The 24,423-nt window shown below is 42.6% G+C and overlaps 2 protein-coding genes across 2 annotated transcripts; both read left to right on the top strand.

The window, feature by feature from the left end:
• Window positions 1-15,827: 15,827 nt before the first annotated feature.
• Window positions 15,828-17,775, top strand: LOC124302025 (protein rtoA-like). The gene is made up of 2 exons (XM_046757770.1): window positions 15,828-15,893; window positions 16,052-17,775. The coding sequence occupies exons 1-2, from the start codon at window positions 15,828-15,830 to the stop codon at window positions 17,645-17,647; spliced, it is 1,662 nt and encodes a 553-aa protein (XP_046613726.1). The 3' UTR covers window positions 17,648-17,775.
• A 5,305-nt stretch (window positions 17,776-23,080) lies between these two features.
• Window positions 23,081-23,810, top strand: LOC124303455 (chymotrypsin inhibitor). The gene is made up of 3 exons (XM_046760668.1): window positions 23,081-23,234; window positions 23,396-23,490; window positions 23,580-23,810. The coding sequence occupies exons 1-3, from the start codon at window positions 23,177-23,179 to the stop codon at window positions 23,658-23,660; spliced, it is 234 nt and encodes a 77-aa protein (XP_046616624.1). The 5' UTR covers window positions 23,081-23,176; the 3' UTR covers window positions 23,661-23,810.
• Window positions 23,811-24,423: the final 613 nt, after the last annotated feature.

The raw sequence follows: 24,423 nt of genomic DNA, 5'->3' as shown, positions 1-24,423 counted from the left end.
CTGCTCCAGGCTGACTTGCTGCCCTGTCTGATGACGCGGGACACTTTGCGTATTTAAAAAAGATTTGCATCGTTCAATTACGACGGGGTGAAAAATTATTGTTTAAATAATTGCTTTGAAAATACAAAAAAAAAATAATAATAACAGCCCAATTTTCAACGGACGCACACGGATATGTTTTGCAAAATGTGAAACGAATCTAAAAAAATGTATCAATCCTGAGGTCGAAATGTCAACGATCAATGTTCTCGCTACTTCTATTCAACAGGATTAGAATTTTCGTCTTGACTTGCGACTGAATAATCCACCTGTTTAATCTCAGACTGAGAATAGAATGTCAACGCAGACGGCTGATTGATATTTAATCATACAACTACAGAAGTTCAACCGCACTTCGGTATTTGCACATCCCGTGTTATATGCATTGTCTTATTGTCTCTTGATTCGACGCAGAAATTTGTCGCCGGAAAATGGACGAGAATTTGCGATGTCGCATTGAAAATCATAACCCTCAAACAGCGGATGGGTAAAAATGTGTCAACCAAATCAAGCATGACGAACATGTATCGTGACTTTGAAATCACTAGTCGACATGCATTTCTTATTAACGTATGAGATTGAAAATATTTTTGAGAATGAATTTGAAAGAAGGATATTTGCATTTCGCATCTTCTGTTTTTGAATTATTCAATCCTAATACATATTTCTACAACTTGGATTGGTAATGAAAATTCAGGAAGAAAATATTTCTGAAAACGATGATCTGATACCTCTTTTAAATTGTATAATTGGAATTTTCTCTGGTTAATGTCACGCGATCGAGCCGATCGCTCGAGTATCCAAGAAAACCTTTTCCCTTATCGCGTATGGAATATGACGCGAAATGATTTTTGGATTTGGGCTTAATTGCAGGCGTCATATCACGGTGAACAGCCACCCCTGAGCGGTGACTGCAGGAGGTAAAAAGTCGTTTGGAGTGATGAAGTCAGGTTCACACGGACGAAAGCAAACACGCAGACAGACGCGCTCACGCATGGGAGAGATGTGTATTCAGTGATGGCGCGATCCTGGGTACAGGACGATATTAAACGTCGCCTTTGTTCGGAAAAAGGGTTCATTTTTCATCGCTGGCCTACCTACGCGTAGGTTAATCATTTTTAAAGGACCAGCCGGCTGTCCGTCATGCTAACGTCCTTATATTAAATAGCTGACGTGCGAGTGAAACAGGGAATTAAATTTAAGAGGGTCAGCCAGCGGGGGCTGCGTTCGACTGTAATAATGAAACGCTACTTGCCGAGGGTCCATCCGTCGTTCCCAGAAATATCTCTCCCTCTATATCTTGTTATGTGCAAATAATGCGAGATCTTGTCACACGAGAAAGGTTAAAAAATTACCGAATCAATCACCGTCGCAAGAAAAACTATCGTCGAAAAAAAAAAAAAAAAAACAGTCAAAAAACACCAGCTTCAAACACAAAAGGACACGTTTTATGCAACCCTTATTTTTAGAGTGATAAAAACCGAAATCACTGCTCGGAGAAAAATTTGATTCTTAATAGTTACTAAAAAGTTCTATTAATATGTGTATCTTTTTAATGAAGGTTTAAAAATTGTCGAAGTTGGGAGAAAAAAGTGGTACAAGTAACTGTACTCTCATGAAAAAAAATCCCAAGGTGAGCTTCGGTGTAAATTCGCACCCTCAATTTTTTCCTTATGGGAATTTGGCATAATCTATGAGTTGAGGATACGAATTTATATCCCAGTTGGTTTTTTTTTCCGTAAGAATACAGTGTAATAATATAATTGGCAGTACCAAAGTTTCTAATCTTTGCAATTTTAAATCATAACATTTTATCAGTTAAATGTAAGGCATTAAGATGCATTAACCATTGCACCAGTATTAAATTATCGAAATAGTTGAAAGAAAAAAATATTGCACGAGTGATGATAATGTAAAATAATATCCAGTAACGGATGCTAGATTTTATGACCATAATTACTAACACAATTCTCAATTTGCAACCACAACCGGTAATTTCTCTGAGTGACAGATTTTCATCAGGGAGTCGATCGTTTGGGGATTTCAATAAACTACCTAAAAACCAAAACCATTGAAAAAAAAAAAAAACGCTTGAATGATTTCCCACGGCGGACGTATCGCGATTGCTTTACGTTTTTTTCTTTTTTTTTCTTTTTTAGTTCACTTTCATCTCGTTATTCGAATCGAGTTGCCCCCCACCTCCCCCCCTTCGCGCCCTTTGGCGGAATCATTTATCGTCGTCGTATTATAAATGTCAGCCATTACTTTTCATCAGGTTCGGGTTTGGCCGTGTAGCAGATGAGCGCAGAGGATGGCATCCCCGTTAATACAGAACCACGACAAACCCTTTTTGTGTGACCATTACAACTACGCGACACCCCGGCCCCCTTCAAAAAACCTGTAGTAAAATATTCGCCGAGTGGATTTGGATACCGAGCATCAAGCCCGAAACGTGCTTTCCGTTATTTATATTTTTCCCTCGCGTTGCGTAGCGAGGCATTCCTATGCGCTCAGGCGGCACCCCATCCGAGAGGCTTGTCAAGAGATACGAGCCTGAAATACTGCCGACAAATTTGCGGATCCATCCTCTCGAGTCGGTCATGTTCCGCGATCACCGCGAAAATTCGACACCTCGCATATCGCGCGATTTTCTTTGTCTGTTTGTGCTTTACATATGTACACGTATCCCGCGGGTAAAACTCGACTCGCATATCAAATTTCACGTCGCAACAAAGCCGCGCGTGGGAAAATGTAGAAAAAGACAAAAAACAAAAAAAAAAAAAAAACAAAGATTGCAGACCGCGTAGTTGCCTAAGCAGGAACGTGAACCGATTGCACATGGTATTTACGCAAGTTATAAACAAAAGTTAATAAACTGTTTACGTAACGACCCAAGCGCACAACGGCGAACAATTAGGCGGTTCATTAGGCATTGCGTTTTTAGAATGTCACTAAGATATGGAACGGTTTTTCTATTATTCAATTTTCATACGACGGTAAGGAAAGCTATCTTTTCATTTCGTACGATTCAATCGGTATTCACGGTCGAGAAACTCCACACAGTTATATAAAACGATCCAATCGTCACCGTAAGTCGATATTTACGTGAGCGCGGCTGATGTCGAGGATAAAGATAATCTCTTCGTCATTAATTATTTTCCCCCAGTTGTGAGTCAAGCGCATGAAAGTGATGTCTGTTCAAAGTTTACAACGTATATATTCCGCAAGAAAAAAATGTGAGACACCCTTTATACGAGCTTGCGTTATACGCACCCGTGATTTTGCCTCGTCGCGTCAGCTTACAGAAATCGCATTTTCGTCAAAACTCCAATCACCATACATTCGGAGAAAGAGGGATGAAAAGAGAAAGAGAGAGAGCGAAGGGCGGGTGGGGGGGGGGGGGGGGGGGGGGGAATAACTGCAGAGACCTGTCGTGAACACGAACATATTTTTTATTCAACACTTTTTCTCTCTCTCTGTCTCTCTCTCTCTCCCTCTCTCTCTCTCCCTCCCTTCATCCACCGACGCCTTGTTAATTTGATCCTTTTATTCATCGTTGACATATTTTTCCGAAGGGCTGGGGGAGGGCCAAGATTCGCGAACGAAAACATTTGTTTTTTGTATCCATTTTCTCGATCCACTGCAGATCGTTGCGAAATTTTTATTTCGTTTTTCATTGACTTGCAGGATTCTCGTCTTGTCATTTCGCGAAACGTTTGCCGGCATAAACGAAAATGATCCCGGTGCTTTTTTTACGATCGAAAGATCGCGCCTCGTGTTGGCGCAATATCTCACACCGCCTAATAGAAGCGTTATGATGTTTCCAGAGGATCACATAAGATAAATACTCGCTAGGGCCAAATAAGCCCCATAACGGACAGGGGATCTGGGATTACGGCATAAATACTGCCCGTCGAGGATATAACACGTACCACGGTACCAAATATCGTCAAATATCGCGATCGCTTCTCGTGCTTTTTATAAACCCCGCGTACAAACAAGCCCTTTAAAAGAATTGAAATTGCCCTTTCCCCGTCAAACTCGATGTGTTATATAAAAAGAGATCCGTTCTAAATTTTCACTATGGAGATTTAAGGGGTGCAGGAGAAACGACAACTTTATCCCGTGACTGCGAAATACGAGTATTGGAAAAAGGAGAATATGAGAATAAAGAAAAAGAAAATTACCCAATTTCTGTCACCAGAACTTATTAATATATTATAAGATTATCAGTAGTCGGCAGCGTGGTAATTTTCATATCAAAGTATTTTGAGTATTATAACTCAGGGATCTCTAATCTTGGTATTCGTTATACACCGAACAATTCAAAAAGCGAATGACAAATCCCCAAAAAAAGATCACCGAGAAACATTAACCCAGGTACAGAATGTTGTAGGGTTGTAAAGTAGGCCGAAGTTTGTAGCTCGCTTTGTCTCGAGGGTAACGGGACTTGAGACAAGCCCGCAGTAATATGGATGTAAAGACTGTAACCGGGCGACGCTCATCCCTATATATATATATGTATATATAAAGAGAGAGAGAGTTGTGGTTCACCGCCAACTTGACTGTTCGGCTTGGGTAATTCAAGAGCGCAGGGTGAAAAAGAAGAACGAGAAAAGTTTTTAGATGAAAAAAATCCTCCTGGAACGTTTTGCTTGAAAATAGACAGACCGAATGGAAGGAAACGGGGGCGTTCGGGTACGTCGTAAATACACGCTATACATCCACCATCTCTGATGGTGCACCGTAACGGGGCAGCAAGGGAGGGACCCGAGCCGCGAAGCCACAAGGGATACAGCTTTAACTCGGCGCCTGGTTCTCCAAGTTCGATATTCCCTGGTCTCCGCCACATCGACCCTCTACAATGTTCCCTGGAGCCTTGGTCGGCTCCAAGAACCAGTAATCGCGATTACCGCATCGACGGTTCGATTCGGATTTTCCCAATTTTTAACCATCGGTCGGTATAAGTCGGTGAAAATGTCGAGCTGGGTGTTTGCTCCAGGAGGAAAAAGACGCGCTGAATTCCAAGTACACGTCCCGTATTTGTGCAAAGGCTTTTCTTCTCGTATTCCGATGCTGCTGAAAAAGCACTTGGCAGTGACATTGCTGGTTTCCTGCCGCTCTCGGTCAGGGTTGGAAAGCTTCGGTCGTGGGGGAGGGGGTAAGTGATGCGAAGGTCCCGGTGGCCGAGTAATTACCCCAACCTCCAGGGCTGACTAGACCCAGCAACAACCCCAGCCCAGTTGGATGACTGCCCAGCAGTTAACGTCACCGGCAGAACTCGATTCCAGACAGAGACGAGGAGGTTGTCAACCCGCCACGTCGACGATCCCCTTCAGACAGTCTCGGCAGCATCCCAAAGACGGTGAAAGCTTTCGCGCGAAACGGAGCTTTCAAATGCCTTTGGGACGAGTGCGGATTGGCCGCAAACTCGTTAGGCCATCGGACTCTCTTCGCGTTGATGGTAAATTAACGGCAAACGATGAAAGGGTGGAAAACATCGTCTCTCCCATGGCGTGAATATTCTCGATTTTCACCAACTTTTACACGGAGAGCCCCTGCAAGCGTAACCACCGAATTGCGAACAACTGCGACGTGCTTGTGTGCGTGCCGCTTTTCTCCTTCGGACCCGCGATTCTGTTTCAATTAAAGTAAAGTAAAACTCTCGGCAGCCATCAGCCGGACCACCGTGCTTTCATTTTATTCTACAAGGGAATTATTCTTTTTAATTGATACAGCGCGGGTCCTTTTTCTTCCTCCGTACAATACAGGTTCGGAATGAAAATTGTTATATCCTCTAGAAATTACACCGCGTACTCGGTTTTCCCCTGTCTTTCGGTCCTTTTGCCACGTTCGCTCTACGTCTTTGGTTCCATGGAAAAGAAAGTAAATTGCTAATTTTACGCGCGTAGTATTAATAACAAGGATAGGAAGGGCGGCGAGGCGATCCCGCGTTATTTTCCCCATGAGCCGGCGCAGCCCGCAGGATCGATAAATTCGCGTATTAGTTATAATGAGATAGCCGGGGTAAACGCCAAATACAATCATCTTAGTACCGAATTACTGGAAATTAATTAAGCAGTTGCGGAGGGTCGGGGAGAAAAGGAGACCTGCGAAGAAGGGGTGACTATAGCGGCGCAGCAGAAGACAGGGCCAAGGGTGGCCGGGGGAGGACTTGGCTAACTAGAGGCCTTTGAATATTACTCGCTCAACTCAGCAGATCTGTAAACCAATCAGTGACGCCTCACCGATACGAAGCCTAAGTCGGCCTAACTGGATTGCTTGACTAACTGCTTACTTGATTACTTGTTAGTTAGACTAGCGAAGGAGTCTGTAACTGTATACCTTGCTCGCAGCTAGTTAACGACGGTTCGACCATCCCTCCGAAACCATCGAGACGATTCTCCTATTCCATTGTAAAAATTCCCTATTACGTTCCACGGATGGCGGTGTTAAGCCATTCACATAAATTTACCAGTCTGAACCACAATGGAATTGTTTTTATGGTCAATTCGGCAATTCAATATCGGATATAGAGATATACCGTCATCGGACAGTCTTAGACTTGTATCATCATCGATCAACGATGCGAGATTGACGTCAGATAGCGTTATATCGTCGTCAAGTATAGTGTTAGATTGTCACTAAATATACACAGAAGTCCACACCGTAGGTTTAAAAGATTTGGGTTGTAGTGAAGAATTTCAGATGAAAGTCGTCTGGGTGGTTAAGCTTTGAATATAGGTGGGGAAAAAAACCGCGGGGTTTTGCGATGAAAGGAGAGTCGTAAAATAAAATAAAAAAACGCTTGAAAAAATACACAAAAAAAAAAAAAAAAAAACAACACGATTGACAAATATTGTCACAGAGATATTAATAACCCCCGTACGAGGTGAAATAAAAAACCGTAAGCAAATTGAGACTCGATTCGGGGAGTAAAGTCTACTAAATTTCACCCCTAACACGTCCAATCTAGACCAGCATCATATTTTTTGCAATTCCCAACGGAGTAGGAGGCGAGGCGAGGCGACGCGAGGCAGTCCATCGCGGTCCATCGTGAACGAGATATTTGATACCAGCTAGCCTCACCAAACACCGAGCGGGACACTGATTGTGTGCTTTGTCTTGATGTCCGCGGGCAAACTATAGGCCTAATTAACCGGACGAGTCTAATTAAAATTTGGACAGTATTTTCACAGCGATTTCGCGTCGCACCATCGCGGACAGATGGCAACCCCGTGTTACACTCTCTCTCACTCTCTCTCTCTCACTCTCTATTTGGCCATGCCTGGTCAGTTGTTCGACGCGAGCTGCGGGTTTGACTATCATTCCTGTCCACAAACACGACTCCCAAACCTCTGCCAATAAAGAGAATGTTTCGATGTTTGGTGACACTTAATTATTTCACGATACCGCGCATGTATCTATACGTGGGATATACATGCGGCCTGCAGCCTTTGTCGCACACCGCATTTCGGTCTTTGTGTTATTTTATACACCAGCATTGTCCGCCGGGGGTGAATCGGAGCTTTTCGCGATAATAACCCGTCCCTCGATCCAATGTTTTCACTTTGGAGATGAAAAATAAAAACACTTTTTTTATAGATTTGGATCTCTCGTGTCGGCGGGTCCGTCTGTTTGTCTCTCGAAATGCAAGGATCAAGTTTCAAAAAGTAAAACAAATAAAGGAATTTGTTTCAGGCAAGGTTTCACGACTGCGGACTGTCTGGGTCGAAGAGCTTTTAGAATACGGCTTTAGGGTTAAAAAAAATGACCATTTTCATGATTAGAATAAATGTTGGATAGGAAAAGAGAGAGAGAGAGAGAGAGAGAGAGAGAAGAAAACAAATACCCGGTACGTTCTCACAATACTCACATCAAAATTCATCCCGCGTCTTAATTTTACCGTGAAAACTCGACGAGCCTGCTGCACCACCCTTCGAAGGTTCAAAACCTGTTGCCTTAGCTCGGATTGCTACCCCTGATTTAATGCCACTCGTTTATTCTATGAGGGACTACTGCACCTCCGAGGATTTCGCTCAGAAGTAATTCGATCGGGTCCCACTGAACTTGGTGACACGTGATACAGATGTTAAGAATCGAAGAAACACGACTGTGACAAGACGTACTTTTAATGGGCGAAAAATTTGAAAATTTTTGCAAACCATGATATGGTTTTGAAGCATGATAATACTGCAGTGTTCCGTCGTCAATTAGTTTGATAATTGTCAGTGAAAGAAGTTTATATCTAGTGTAAAATAACTCGAGGTAACGATCGAGAAATCTTTTAAACAAAATAAAAGACGAGTTTCACAGACTTGGAAAAGTTACTATATTATTTAGCAATAAATTTTTGAATCAAATTTCGCCGCGCTAATGAACAATCGGCTTTGTCTGAAACTTGGATGAAAAACAAAGAGAACTATGTAATTGGCACGTTATGAGCTACAGGTTGATTCAGTTGACTCGAACAGATCGGAGAGGTGAATACTTCAAATATTTATTCTTGCGCCGCATAACAAGCAAAGAAGCAGATGGTTTATACTGCTTCAACGAAGATTTCCAACAACACTCTGGATTCATGTGCGACTCCGCAATGGCAATTTCAAACTGGTAAAAAAAAAAAACATTTACTTTACTGACACAGAATCGGATCAATTAATGTCAACAAGAATTTGCAGTGTCTCAGTATATTTTTTCAACCGAATGAGGTAATGGGAATTCAAACAGCCGTATCGTATTCACGGATGATCGAACGTACCGTCGATATTTCAAAAACACGTGTACTACAATGTTTGTACAGTGGGTAACGTCGTTAATACCGATCACGTGATTTTTCTCCACCTCATACACTTAATATATACGTCGAGTGCCCAACATTCGTTGGGAGAAAATATTACAAACTAATATTTGTCTTCGGGCAACCCTCCGTCGTACGGTCTGCACGGAGGGATATTCTCGCGACTAGCAGGCGTTGCCGGTAACCTGATTACCCCGGGACGTGATTTATTAAAAGGCTGATATTGCCTCCATAAACATTATCTACAGCCCAAGCACATCCCGATGCACCGGTACGAATACTCAATATAACCAGCTCACAACCTAAGTGATTTTCAATTTGATCGTAACGCCCACCGGCAGTATCGCGCTATCGATCATTCGTTCCGCTGCGCTTGCAAGCTCCGTTCCTCGACTGGATATCGATGACGGATTTGAAAAAAATGCAAGAGGAGAAACGGTGGAATTGATCAGCGCTAATCGACGAGGGGTAGCGAAACGCTTTGGCGCCTGTCAGACAGGCGAAACTGCGAGGAAAGTTGCTCACATATCCATGGTCTCATGGTCTTCGGACTCGGGGTGAACTGGTCCGCGTAAACCGAGGTTCAACGCCCATTGTCCCGAACTTTCGAACAGTTAAAATGCAACAATCGCGAGCAATTTGGGGCACAATGAATAAGGTGCGATGACGCCTGGGTGACCACATTGTAAACCGGGGTGCAGACAGGGGTGAAAGACGATTTGCATGGTTACCGGTCCGGCTCCGCAACGAGTCTGCGAAGCACCGAGAGAGAGAGCGAGGGAAAGAGATAGAGAGAGAGAGCTCGTTTCGCTCCGCCGGTGAATCCACCTTGTGTGGTACTCGTACATACGTACGTACATGCTGTCGCACACCTAATTGGAAAATTGTTATTATTCCGTTGCGGACCTTGTTTAAATGGGCTGTACGTTCAACTAGAGCTATGCAGCAGGTCGTCGTCGCGACTGCCCGGCGTTGCGATAAATGCTCCTTGTTAACCCCGTGTCTGCGGTCCCGAAGGGTCGACCTCTGTTACCATTCCCTCGAAAAAATGGGGAGACGGTAAAAAAAAGGAACCCGAAATTGGTCGCGGCAGGTAGGGCAGGTAATTTTGTACCGAAGAGGGTCAACACTACCCTGCGGATCAGGATTTTATCACGGTCTAGATCCTCGTTCGTTCGCTCATATGCGAACGCGTTCTCTTGGGTGAAAATTGACGGAAACTGATCGACGGTGACGTGTGCGGAAGACTCTAAGCCGTCATTTTAAAAACAGTGACCATGCATCGAGTTAAATCCGCGGAGCATCCGAGCCGTAAATATTTTCGTTCCAGTCGAACGGATTGGGGAGAAGCTTTTTAACGAGTGTTTTTTAAGAGGGAGGAGCTTTTCATTCCGTCGAATACAGTGTATGATTCGTTGGTGGCATCACGGCGAGCGGGTTTTGCGAGGGTTGCAGGATTTGTTACGCTCGAATGAGAGAGTGGCAATTTAGAATTTCTTCTATCGGCTATTGAAAACTGTCATGGGAACTCATAACCCTTTGAGCTTCGAATTCTCGTGTTATCGCGTCCCGACGGGTCTGCCTTCCTCCTCTCTCTCTCTCTCTTTCTCTCTCTCGTCAATGCGCGGATAATCCCCATTCGGGTATCGCGCGGCGAGACAATGCCCGGCTTACACTTCATACCTTCTCTATTCCTCGTTCATCTCCTTTGTGCATACTACGTATATAATCTCCGGTAAACGTAACAGGAGTTTAAACATCCACTCAGCGTAGACGTCACACGTTTTATCGTGTCCTTGAACCAGGCTGCAAAACGTTCGCCTCAAGTTGACACCCTTACAATCAATCTCCTCCAAGTGTCTACAGGGAAAGAAATGCACTACGTGTTATAAGATACAGAGAAATGTGTCGTCCTTTGTCAAGGACCTTGATTTCAAGACCAGAGAAGTGCTGTTCTCGATGGACGATGTCCGTCGAATTCTCGAAACACCAATCGAAGTAAGACTAACGGTAAAATTGGGTCCAGAAGAGCGTTGGTTTAAAATGGTAGGTAATGTCGTCTCATCGATAAAATCTCCGGCAAGCCGACACGCTGTGACTCCGATCAGATCAGATAAACTCTGTTCTGCACCTATCCACCGACCTCCTGGCATATTGATAACAGCACGTGCCGTTATTGAGTTGGCAAACTTGTACAATAGAAGAGCCAGAGAGACGAAGGTTTGGCTCAAGCCCGAATCCATATTCCATCGAGGCGGTGGGGTTCTGGTGCATGCATAGAGAGGCGGAGTAATGCCCGTGTACGGCTAGACGCTAATCATATCCGTTACTCGCCCTTTGTTCAAGGGTGGAGAGAACGAGGACCTCGCTACGATATTGAATGAGAAGTCGATCGATACGGATACGCCAACGCCTAGTGCTCGCAATACCGAAAAACCTGAATCAAACTGACGAACTTCGTCCGCGAACGAAGATTCCGAAGTGAAAATTCTGCATCCATTCTACACCGTGCGAGTAGTGAAGCGGCGGAAGAACGTCAAGAACGACTTCGAACACCACGTCGAAAGCAATGGCGGACTGCAGTGACCACCAGGGATTATACAGAGCATGAATAATAATCATCAAGTATTCAAAGTACGCGATACTTTCGACGGATCTCCATTTCGCACGTGGCTTGGGGGCGCGAGCGCCGTTGGTCGAAACGATGATGTGTTATTATTATACCCCGAAGCCCCGGGCGACCAGATGTAGAAGCAACTGATTGCCGCCATGCCCATCTGCATACGCGCTTATAATGCGCGGTTGTAAATTCATTCCAACAAAAATCAAGCCGACTCCCCTTTTTTCATACCGATATCAGGGTTGTCCGTACGTTTATGCAATATATGCGTGACGTACTACAGAGTTAAATATCGTTTTTGTGTGTTCCTACCTTCTTCAGGGCTCCTTCCACCAAGGTCCGACGTCCCGTGGCGAGACTCCGTTTCGGATTCCAGCATCCAATTGTCACCGCACCCTTACCTCGACTACAGGCTTGTTACTTTCTGAACCCATGCGTTTATCATCGAGTGGTTACCGTTCGTCACGGTGTATTAACTTCGCACAAAAGAGACGCGTGAACAGCTGAATAGTTTTTCCGATTGACTTGAGGATCAGCACTGCCGCGGAAACGAACCGGCGAGAAATCACTCGAACAACACCGTTACGAGGGCAGTGAGAGGCTTGCAGGGTACAAGTATTGGGGCACTAATAAGGCACTCGTCGGACAAGTCGAGGAGAAGAGGATTCCGGGATTCACGGGGGAAATCGTCCCGAACAAATTTCATATTTATTATTATCATTATTATTATTATTATTATTATTGTATTTTATAGTCTTATTTTCCGACCGGGCGCACGCTGGCCACTCGAGTCTTCACAAAGGGCTCCACCGACACTCCGAGAGGTATAAATAATGATCATTTTTCGGTACAATCCCACTCGAGTTTTGTTACCGGCGCGAAGTACCCTCGAAAATATGGAATGGAATGGAATGGAATGAAATGATCTTCCCTTGGTTCTCCGTACACACACCGGTTTCGTGGATCTTTTCATTTGCGGCAGGCGAGTGCTGCTACCGCCTTCTGAACGAATGAACGAACGAATAACCCGCTGCCCGATTCAGCCCAGCTGCAGATGTCGAAGGATTAAAACAGGCTTTGGTTTGGGGTTTGCTTTGCCCTTCTATGCTTTGCTCCGCTTTGCTTTGCTTTGCTTTGCTTTACCGTCAAATTTTTGCCCGGTAAAAAGTCCCTGCCGTACATACGTACATCCATCCACCCATCCTTCCTTCTTTCCTTCGCTGCAGGGTTGCCCTTTTGAGCCGTTCATATCCTTTCCGCGAACCCTTGTACGCCAGAAAGAGAGACAGAGAGAGAGGCTGCTCAATAGAGAGGATATTCTCTCGCATGAATACCGAACGGGCGCACGAGGTCACAGGTCAGAGGCGGGAGTTTACCAAAAGAGATATTCATCCCCGAAACCTTTTGTTTCTTTTCTTCTTCATCCTCTTCACGTCAGCTTTCAACACGGTTAAAGCCGTTGAAAAGACGCGCATCGCAAATATCACGCGCGCGAAAAAATATTCTCCGAATTAGCCTTTCCAATTCTGCAAAAAGCACTTGTACAGCCAACCATAGCTGTAGTCGCACGATCAAAACACTTGCATCGTTAACCAGCCGTCGGGTATACCTTATTCCGTACTTTGTCCCGCGTCTCTGTCCGATGTTGATATTCCAGTAACGCTACGACTCGTACCGTGTTTGAGAAATCCATCGGTGACACTGACAATGAGTTTACTCCGAAGTTTCACGGACGAGGTGCGACGGAATACTGACTTCGGTTTTCGTTCGATCGAAATTCACGGATACCTTAGCGATCGTTTCTCCGCTTTCGCTCCAAGCCTGGATTCGAAGTCCGTTCACGTCTCTGGAGCATCGGTGGTTGAGCAACTCGAATTGGCTCAGATGTGCCAAAGACGATGTTACGATTGTTTTCAGGAGTATCGAAAAGCTGTCCATGTTTTTTCCCTGTATCCATGTACACGTTTCCCTCGAGATGTGGTTAAATCAGGGGTGCCTATTCCCGCTAATTGAATATTCATACGCTACACGAGTACCTATATTTACATTTTAGTAAATTATCATATCAGCCTTCCGCGGATCCGTGTTTGCGGTCCGGGGTTGGATGGGTGTGCAGGTCGGAACTTATACTTGAGGTTGTTAAATCTGTTAGGATTGCCCCGCGATGCGAACGAACTGAGCCGAGCGAAGCGTGCATGCAGCTAGCGGCTGTGGCTATACGAGTACGGGCAGAAGACGGAAATACGTACATCGTACCGATGCCTATCCGCGCGGCATGTATGCAGAAGTAACATGTAGGTGGGGGCGGTCGGGTATCTGCCTACTTAATGCAATGTTTGCCGTTTCCTCCGTTTCCCTAAGCCTCCACGTATGATTTTAGGAAAAGGTTACCGTTCGCGGGACGCGATCCGCACCCCCGGAAAGCGGAGCAACACAAACACGAAACTTCACCCCCTGGGGGGTTTTCGCCACTGTTGCAACCCCGGAAGACAATCGTTGCGGATATATTCTTCTCGACTATCGTAGCTTCTTTCAGGCCGAATTTTCGACCGGCCCTTGACCACGTGATGCCTGTTTGCTAAGGGCCCGCCTTCCCGGTTCGTCGGCCATATTGGTCCTCAATTAAACAAATGCCGGACTCGAGAGTGAACGGACCCCCGTATATGCTCTCTTCGGTTTTAAAGGCAACGGACCAGGGGATGATGCCGTCGGTGGGCGAAAGCACACGTGTCGCGATCGGCTCCGCGTGTTACATTCGAGGGTGTCCGTGCCTCGTGCTCCCTCAACCTTGAGCTCGTGTGTGCAGCCAGTGTCGAAACGATGTACGCGCTGTTTGAATTGATCATTTTTTACACACCGCTGAAACATCTAATTGAATCAAGGCTCTCCCGCCTGTGGAAGCGAGCCACCCTCCTCGTTTTGTGCCCGTTGTCTGCAGCAGCGCGAAGGTGCCTTTTCGATTTCACGTTTCCTTAACCACCGTTCGTTACCCTGAATTTCCGTTGATTATTAATTTGCCAAGTTTTTTCTCTCTCTCTCTCTCTCTCTCTCTCTCTCTCTTTTTTTCGGTTTCTTTCTCGGCACGGTTTTGCGCGTCACTTTTTCATACATTTCACACTCGCTCTACAAATTTTGGCGAAAAAATGTAGCCTACAGGTTGTTTTGTTGAGCTTTGACCTGTACGTACAAAAACCTGCATACGTCCAACGAGAAACAATGTAATGTACGATATTTGCACGCCGTTACAATGTGTCATGGAGAATATTGTGCTATAACTTATTCCCAGTTTTAAATCAATAAACAATTTTTAGTTTTCCGAAGAGGACCCCCCTTCAGAGTCGAAATGTAAAATTTGACTTCCCCTCTTCATTGTGACCTTGGAGACCGAGAAAATTTTACACATAATCCAAGATAAAGTCGAGAAATTTATCAATACATGTATAATGTTGTGGTAATCAATCGGTAGGGTGAGATTTAGTTTAGTTTGAACCTACGTAGGAAAACCTCGACACGTTCAATGACAGATTAATGCGCGCCATTTGTATGCAGTATAAATATGTCACAAGCTTAAGAGATAACAAAAATATTATCAATGACGACATTTAGAAAGATAGGCATGTGGATATAGCTGAATAAATATTTAAAATGCCTTGACGCAGTTTATCGGATTGTCGACACGTGGTCAAGGGAATTCAATAAATACCGCGTTATTCCTTTAAATTTTACCAGATACAAATATCGTACCTTATCGGTTCAAAATGAAAGGAACTCTATTTGCTTCTGCTGTCGTGGCACTACTTTTTCTTCTTCGTAAGTACAACTTTCTAGTGTTCGTAAAAATTAAATTTTCCACGGTATCCGTGTTCCTTTGTTCTACCTTCACTTGCGCTTATTTATCCTAAATTTCCTGAAACATGAAGGTAGATTCAAACATGTATGTATTGCTGCATCAACCACTATTATTTTTTCTAAAATACAAATTTTCCCCACGAAAATTTTTACTACTACGAAATTTTAGGCAAATTTTAACATTTCGTATTATTTCGTAAAAAATTTTTACTCAAAAAATACAACTTTTCATGAAAATTCGCAAGTCTTTATGAGAAACTATGCATATTTACAATTTATCGTACAAAATTGTAGATGTCCCAAATTCCATAAAAATTTCGTAGAAAATCGTAGAAATTATTTTCTCCAGGATTGATTTATTTTTTCGGAGAACTTTTTATTTTAAAGTGAATGAATTTACATTATATGCTTGTGTCCACCTACAGCTTTACCGCAGATTAACGGTGATAAAAATTCTCATTTTTAATTAACTATTTTTCAGCTTCGTGCTCCGCTACTGAAACCAAATGTGGAGCTCATATGACGACTACTAATTGCGCACCATGTAGTCCGATCTGTAACGTTGAAACCAGAGCGTGTCCGGATGTGAGTTTGATTGTGTTTGATTATCTTTTTCTCGTAATGGACTAAATTTCCAAAAAACTAAATTACGTTGCTCGATGACACAGATAATGTTGATAGTGGGTTACGATATTTTGATGGTGTAATTTTTACAACAATCATTTCTTTCATGATTTTTATAGTATTGCGTAGAAGGGGGAAGCTTCTGCATATGCGAATCTGGATACTACCTCCCGTACGAAAACAGCACTTACTGCGTTTCGAAAAGCTCTTGTCCTACGTGTGGGAATGCTGCGTCAGAATCACAGTCACAATCAGAATCAGAATCAAATTCAGAATCAACCGCGGGACCAGAATCGAAAACAGAATCAGAATCTGAAACAAAATCGGAGTCGGAATCCAAATCAGGACCAGAATCAACCGCTAAATCAGAAGCAGAATCAGGATCAAATTCAGAATCAACCGCAGGACCAGAAACGAAATCAGGATCAAAAGACAAATCAGAATCAAATGCTGGATCAGAAGCGAAAAAAGGACCAGAATCAACCGGTAAATCAGAATCGGAATCAGGATCAAATTCAGAATCAACCGCAGGACCAGAATCGAAAACAGAATCAGAATCTGAAACGGAATCGGAATCGGAATCAAAATCAGGACCAGAATCAACCGGTAAATCAGAAGCGGAATCAGGATCAAATTCAGAATCAACCGCAGGACCAGAAACGAAATCAGGATCAAAAGACAAATCAGAATCAAATGCTGGATCAGAAGCGAAAAAAGGACCAGAATCAACCGGTAAATCAGAATCGGAATCAGGATCAAATTCAGAATCAACCGCAGGACCAGAAACGAAATCAGGATCAAAAGACAAATCAGAATCAAATGCTGGATCAGAAGCGGAAAAAGGATCAGAATCTGAAAGAAAATCGGAGTCGGAATCCAAATCAGGACCAGAATCAACCGGTAAATCAGAATCGGAATCAGAATCAAATTCAGAATCAACCGCAGGACCAGAAACGAAATCAGGATCAAAAGACAAATCAGAATCAAATGCTGGATCAGAAGGATCAAAAGACAAATCAGAATCAACTTGTGATTCGGAATCGAAATCAGGATCAAAAGGAAAATCAGAATCAAATAGTGGAACAAATTCAAAATCAGACACAACGGGACCGTCAAAATCAATTGACAATGCAAAATCAACATTAGAATCAAAAGTAAAATCAAATGATGGATCAGAATCGAAATCAGACACAACCGGACCGTCAAAATCAATTGACGATGCAAAATCAACATTAGAATCAAAAGTAAACTCAATCGACGATGCAAAATCAACATTAGAATCAAAAGTAAATTCAATTGACGATGCAAAATCAACATTGGAATCAAAAGTAAACTCAATCGACGATGCAAAATCAACATTAGAATCAAAAGTAAATTCAATCGACGATGCAAAATCAACATTAGAATCAAAAGTAAACTCAATTGACGATACAAAATCAACATTAGAATCAAAAGTAAAATCAAATGACGGATCAGATTCGAAATCAGAAACAACCGAACCGTCGAAATCAAATGATGGATCAGATTCGAAATCAGAAAAAACGGAACCATCAAAATCAATTGACGATTCAAAATCAAAATTAGAATCAAAAGGAAAATCAGAATCAAATTCTGGCTCAGAGTCGAAATCAGAAACAACAGAACCATCAAAATCAATCGACGATTCAAAATCCGAATTAGAATCAAATGCTGAATCAGAGTTGAAATTAATATAAACAGTGAAATCAGAATCCGTATATGAATCAGCGGCAAAATTGGAGTCGGCATCCGAAACAGAATCAACTTCTGAATCAGGATGAAAATCCGAGCCATCATACCTACCAACAAATCCTACAATAAGTATATAATATAAAATGTTGTACTAACTACGGTCAAAGGGCCAATGTAACGATTATTTTCAAAATAAATAACACATTTTCACGTGCAAATCAAAGACGATCCACGTTGCAAATAATTTCCAAAGAAAAAGCTGTTCCACGCTCGCGAAAGAAATTTGGCAAACATTCGGTATTCCGATGAAGCAGGGTAAGTAGACCTGGTATATCTACGGCCCCGTAAATTCCGTCCAAGCTCTTGGTTCTCCAACGGATTGCATTACCTCCCTCAAATATTTGATCAGTCCTCTCTCTCTCTCTCTCTCTCCCTTCCTTTTTCGAGTCAAGCTGTTTGACTTACCAATTGTTTAGCCGCATCTCGTCGCTCGGGAATTACCTAAACGCCGGACCCGACGGACTCGTTTATGATGGCGATTCCGGACTACCTGCAGCTACCGCCCAGACTAAAGTCAGCAGTCTGGAGACTTGCGATTTGCGGTAAGCGTCGGTTCCGACGATTGCTCAAAGCCGGCATCCGATACAGACTTCAGTTCGGAAAGCGAACCGCACTCGGCTCGATAAAACTGGAAAGACGAATTTTTCTTTTCTCTGTCATCGTCGATGTTTCAGCGAGTTCATTTCCTTTAGGACGGTTCTTATTTGGGATTCGGAAAAATTTCCGTTGAGACACGCCCCAGATCTGTACTAAATCATTAAAAATAAATCTGTGAAAAGTTTGAAGCATCTGAGTCAACTGGAACACGTGTCCCTAAGCTCCGAAAGTTTTGAATGTAAAATACATGTAGTTTTTATAACCGCAGTTATTTTGTATCGTACGACTTTGGTATAAATTAAGGGACCGTTTTGAAACTTGGCAGTGCTGCTGCTTATAATGATAGAAACAAACCCAGAAAATTTCAAAATTTTATCATAATTTCATAATATATCTCTCTCTACATATATATAGAGAGCGAATTGTTGCTTGTAATGATAGGAACAAACCCTGATAATTTCCAAATTTTATAACTATTTTTCCCTGATATATATATATATATATAGCAACAATTCTGCCAAGTTTCAAATCGGTCCCTTAATTCATGCCAAAACGATACAAAACGAAATAACAGATTATAAAAACTACATGTATTTTACATCAAAAACTTACAGAGATTATTGTTCGAAGCATAAAACTTTACACAGATTTTTTTAAAAAACATTTTGATTCAGATCCGGGTGTCGTCCCAATGAAAATTTTTCCAACCCCCAAATAAAGACCACCCTAATGTCCTCCCACGAAGGTGAAAATAACTCTTCTACACCAGCAGTTTGTAAAATAATTAGAAACTCTGTGACTTCCCCTCGAAAATCCGAACTTCATCCAAACGACATTCCGCAGCTGAGACAAAGTCTCTTATTATCTCGGTGATTGACTCGAAGCTAGGCGCATCCGCCTCTCGTTCCGTCTCTTCATCCCCTTCTTCTTCCTCCCGTATTCGTTGTTCCGCGGCATGAAGAGGGGGAAAATTTTACCACGAGTAAAATCGACGCGGAATAATCATCAGGGGAAAACAAACAGATGAATAAATACGGATCAGATTGCCACAGGGAAGAATCGAGTCAACCTGTCAAATCCTTCCGTATTTAAGTTTCTAACCCTTAAATCCTCTCGACTTCCGCGACACTCACACCCCGCTAGCAAAACGGAATTATTCCACTGCACGTAACGATTCATTCATAACCAGCCAGGCGACGGGGGCTCGTTGTATTAATTTTTGCAAAAATTTAGCCAGCGAATTCATAGACCAGTGTCATCATCGGCTAATGATTTTCCGGCTTAACTGTTGCGAATTGTCTTTGCGATTCGGGCTCCGCACGGCAATCTTATCGCCTCGCCCCCCGTCGATGTGGAATTATTCGAAGGCGACGAGACGAGACGAGACACAGTAGTAATTACGAATTGATTAAAGTTTTCCAGATAATATAATGGGCTCGTTAATAGATGGATAACGAGCTATCCCTGACGGCGAAAACTGACTTTCCTCCGAAATTGCAGCAGCGTTTAGGTAGTTCGTGTAGTAAATTGATCGAAAACTCCAATCCCGTCTTGTATACACACTTCCGAATTACAGAGAAACAAATTGTTTCTGCAGTTATAAAGATGTTTAGCAAAAAACACTGCTAAGAGTTAGTCCGCGAAACGAATTTATACAAATGGAAAATTTTTAAGCAACGAATTTCATCTAAAACCTGACCAACGATACGATTTTGGGATTAAAGCAGGCAAAAAAAAAAAAGTATAATAGATAAATCAGAACAATAATCCGATTCTTCTGAAGTTACGTAGAACTGAACTTTCTTTCTTTGAATTTATTGTTTCGGAACCTATTTAATTCCAGTTTCACATATCAAGCCTCGCTCAAACGATCGATTCCGTTTCATTTGAAATAAACATAAAAGCTTCCGTCGCGAACATTGAATCACGAGAAAAAAAAAAAAAATCTATAATTTCGACCCCATAAAAAGAGAAACAAGCAAAAACTGCGAACGTGCTAAGAAACCTTGGTCGAAGCAGAGGGACACAAAGGGAAAGAATTTAGCGTCCGAGTCCGCGAAGCTTAACGATCCGAACTTCTGTTCGAACTATCGCGTTAAAAGTCGCTAATAGGCAATTTCGTCTACGGCGTTCAGCGTCCGCGGGTTAATTTGGTGGGAAATAAGTTTCCCCATGAGCAGAGGGAAGGCTCGGTTTTCCCCATTTTCACCGTCGGCACGAACGCTGATTGGACGAAGGATCGGGTCAGTGGGCCAGCTTCCTGATCGCCGAGTTTCGGGCTCGTCCTCGTCGACAAAACCGGGGCTGCGTGGAGAAACTCGGGGAGGAAATTCGGACGAATACGATGCCACCCCCCCCCCCCCCCCCTTCACCTCCCTCTGTCTCTCTCTCTCTCTCTCTTCGCCAATTGAGTTTTCCGCTGTCACCGACTGACGACGCTGCCGGATGGCTCGGGGCGGGTGAGGGAGAAGAGAAAGGGAGGAAGGATACCTCCTGAGGGAGAGGATCCCGCCGATGAATAGGAGGCGAGACAATGGGGAACGTCGAGATTGCATGCCGAGTTTTCCGAGTAATTAAGCCTCCGCATTTCTCTATATATCCCGCCTTTCCGCCCCTCCCCCCCCCCCCCCTCCGTTGTATTATTGTAAAGCTTTATTTTTACTTCGTAGGTACAGCAAATGCCACGGGGATGACGTTTCCCATTGTGCACGATTTGCAGCGTCGTATACTGCTTAGCTACTATTATACATATGTATATACGAACCCTCGAGGATATATCTACCGCACGTGTAATTTTCAGCGAAATTTTCGTCAAGGATCTTTTTCGTCGTGTACTTCAACTATTGTCCGTGACGTGTAGTCCAAGATTAGACGACGTGTTTTTAAAAATTATTTATAACCCCAGTCACTTACGCCTAGATGGAAACTTCCACGTTGCTTACACGGAGTCAACCAACGTTACGTTGTGCACGAAATTCTGAGACGAGATTTAACAATTCAGAAATAGACTCCGATCTTAATTTTAGCAAAACAAAAAAAAAAACGAGTAAAAGTCATTCCTCATTTTACTGGCACAAAAAACCCTGATTCAAGCGCGCTGACTCCTATTTAACATTTTTATTCCCACAATCGATTCGCGGTAGTTGCTGAAAATTTTCAACAATCGCAAAATGAAACCAAAGTCGTTCCCGTTTCTCTTCAGAGGCGGTATAAGAGTTTCTGAAGGAATTTAAAGGGGTCAGTAACGGAGTTAGATCCCCATTGCCAATTCCGATTAACCCGCTGACCTGAAAATTGTAATCAAGCTAATATTAGATTAAACGATCGTTAGCCTCTATCAGGGGGTTCGTATTTTGAATCAAATTACCAGCCCAAGGGATAGAACACGGAGACAATTACGACTTCGGTGTATCAATGACGCGTGTGCGGACATGACTTTAGGCCAAAAGAGAAAAAAAAAACTCGACGTGTCTATTGGCGCGAATTGCAAAATCGGTATATAAGAATTACCACTTTTATTTTCGACCACTTTAACGATTAGTGTAAAAAACAATGATTATTACAGGTGAAAAGCGCGGGAATGATTGCAAAATAAGAAAGAAAGAACGAAATGATAAAAGAATCTTGTTATATTTCTACGTAATATTTTGATCTGCAAAAAATTAAGTGAGCGAAAAATGATACATGTATTTCAAGTGAAATGCGACGCGCGTTGTAATTGCAAATGGAATATTCATTTCGCGGTTCGTACGGGTGTTTAATATTTATGCAGCTAAGCGCGCAAAGTATGGAATCCAGTTTCTAAGGAGGGAATAATCGCATCGAGAGGATACGTCGTTTCCGCGGACGAAACTTAATTGATAAGTTAATTTGGTCGCGCTTATATGTATTAGTTACACCGTTTTAGTTAATTCCGGGTGAATGGAAAGCTTCGGGAGGGGGAATAAAGGTGGGTGGAAACTTGGTCCCGGTTTCGCTAAGTGACCAATAATATATTGCGTTTGACCGCGGGAAACTCAATTTGGAGAAAACAGGGGAGGGGAGGCGCCGCGTCTGAGGAAACCCGAAAGAAAAATACTGATTCTCGCAAGCGGACCAAATAGCATTTAGGCTAAAAGCAAACGCGGATTCGGAAGCAGTCCGAATTGATCACAAGGGCTTACGCTGACAAAGTGGACGCGACTCTCCTCCTCCTTCCATTCCGCACTTTGTCTCGGACTTTGTCTCTTCAGCCCTAGGAGAGAGTGAGAGAGAAATAGAGAGAGAGAGAGAGAGAGAGGAATTTCCTAGGATTTCACGGGATAATTGCCTGGCTTCGTATGGTCGTCTTCAATTAATGCTCATAATTCCATTATTGCCTTCAGTATCGTCCGGAAACTCGGGGCTAAACATCTCTTCCTGTTCAACGAGCCGACATGATATTTTGTCCGATGGTCGGCCGTCCCGAAATTTCCCTCCGCTCGTTTAAGGACCGTGGGAAATTTCCTCGATGGATTTTCGTCAAATTTTATCGAGGCTTTGACCAACTCCGAATTATGTCTGAACGGAGTAAGAGTGGTTAAAGTTCTGCAATTGCGAGTAATTTTCAAAATATGGATTGTTGAATACCAATTTTTTCCACCGTGAACGCAATCGTGAAACTGCATATAATTGCATAAAGATATGTCGGCGGGATAATTATACGGTAAAACTGTTATCGTGCATACGCGTAATAAAGATAGAAATTCAAATGTTGACGTCGGATATGCAATTTGGCAAATATATGTATTTCAGCCTTGCCGTATAAGATACGAGAAGTATAAAAACTCGATGCAGGTATGTAAATAAAAATTGTCATCAGACGTTAAGCAGAGTTTGAAAAACCCTGGAAACTAAACATGCTGAAGTTGACAGTTACGGTGCTTTTACTAGTTTCACTGACGTTCACATTTTCGGGTAAGCGAATAGATATTCGATTACGATAAATAATTTTTCAAGTGAAAACCGCCTCACTCCAATTTTTACCAACTGTTTGCGGCCTGCAATAATTATTGCTAAAATTAAACATCGTAAAGACAGTCATTGTTATTTTATTAATCGAATGATAATATTTCCAGACGCGCAAAGGTCGGGATGTAAAAATGGCGCCGTGTTCACGATGTGCGGAACGTGTGAAAGAACCTGCGACACTCTCGATACAGTTTGTACAATGGTTCGTGAATTTTGCCACGAAACGATAAATTGTTCCTTCGAATCTTCGAGCTAAAAACATCGTGCGCATGATATTGTTCCAATTTTCAGGAATGTCGAATAGGTTGTTACTGTCCTCAGAATTACGTACGGAATAACGAGGGCGAATGCATTCCGATCACGGAATGTTGAAAACCCACGGCAGAAAAAATAATGAACTCGAAAATTGATGATCCAATGTGAAAGATTTACCAATTTACTCTACTTCAATCGTATTGATTAAAATACCAAATCGGTGATATTCCGATTACAACTGCTACATGTTACATATATATATATATATATATATATATATATATATATATATATATATATATATATATATATATATATATATATATATATATATATATATATATATATATATATATATATATATATATATATATATATCACAAGTATTATAATCGCAAGAAATTCATCTGGCCTCAAAAAAGCAAGTAATTAAGAAACAAATTAACATAAATGAAAATAAAATGTAACAATACGCTACTGACAACTCTCGATTTTCCTCAATGTCGGTTAAACAAACCGAAGAAATCGTTAGGATGAATAGGAAACCACGAATGGGGGAAAAACAAAACAAATCGATATGTTTTACCTGATGTTTCGTTTCTCTCTTGTTGTAATTCAAAATAAAAATATCGCCAGCCATACAATTTTCAATATGGATGAGTCACATCGTTGCGTGCAATGAATGTATACAGTAAAAATATGCGCGACTAGAGTCGCGATCTTCACGAACACGTCTTTCAGTATGGTAACTTTTGTGGGACGTTTAAACAATCAAGCGTTGACACAGCTGGTGTCACGTGATCAACGGCTGGCCATTTTACCAGAGAAAATACCGATATGGAAACGTATATAAATGATCGTGCTTGGTGCAGCATTCGTG

This window comes from Neodiprion virginianus, chromosome 4, assembly GCF_021901495.1.
Source record: "Neodiprion virginianus isolate iyNeoVirg1 chromosome 4, iyNeoVirg1.1, whole genome shotgun sequence".
NCBI lineage: Eukaryota > Metazoa > Arthropoda > Insecta > Hymenoptera > Diprionidae > Neodiprion > Neodiprion virginianus.
This window is presented reverse-complemented; position numbering and strand designations above follow the sequence as displayed.

Bases quoted from the DNA above. Each gene is read 5' to 3' on its own strand.
- LOC124302025 (XM_046757770.1), top strand. From the start codon at position 15,828: ATGACGACTACTAATTGCGCACCATGTAGTCCGATCTGTAACGTTGAA. The intron at 15,894-16,051 runs GTGAGTTTGATT...TGATTTTTATAG, and splicing joins AAACCAGAGCGTGTCCGGAT to TATTGCGTAGAAGGGGGAAG.
- LOC124303455 (XM_046760668.1), top strand. From the start codon at position 23,177: ATGCTGAAGTTGACAGTTACGGTGCTTTTACTAGTTTCACTGACGTTC. The intron at 23,235-23,395 runs GTAAGCGAATAG...TAATATTTCCAG, and splicing joins ACTGACGTTCACATTTTCGG to ACGCGCAAAGGTCGGGATGT. The intron at 23,491-23,579 runs GTTCGTGAATTT...TCCAATTTTCAG, and splicing joins TCGATACAGTTTGTACAATG to GAATGTCGAATAGGTTGTTA.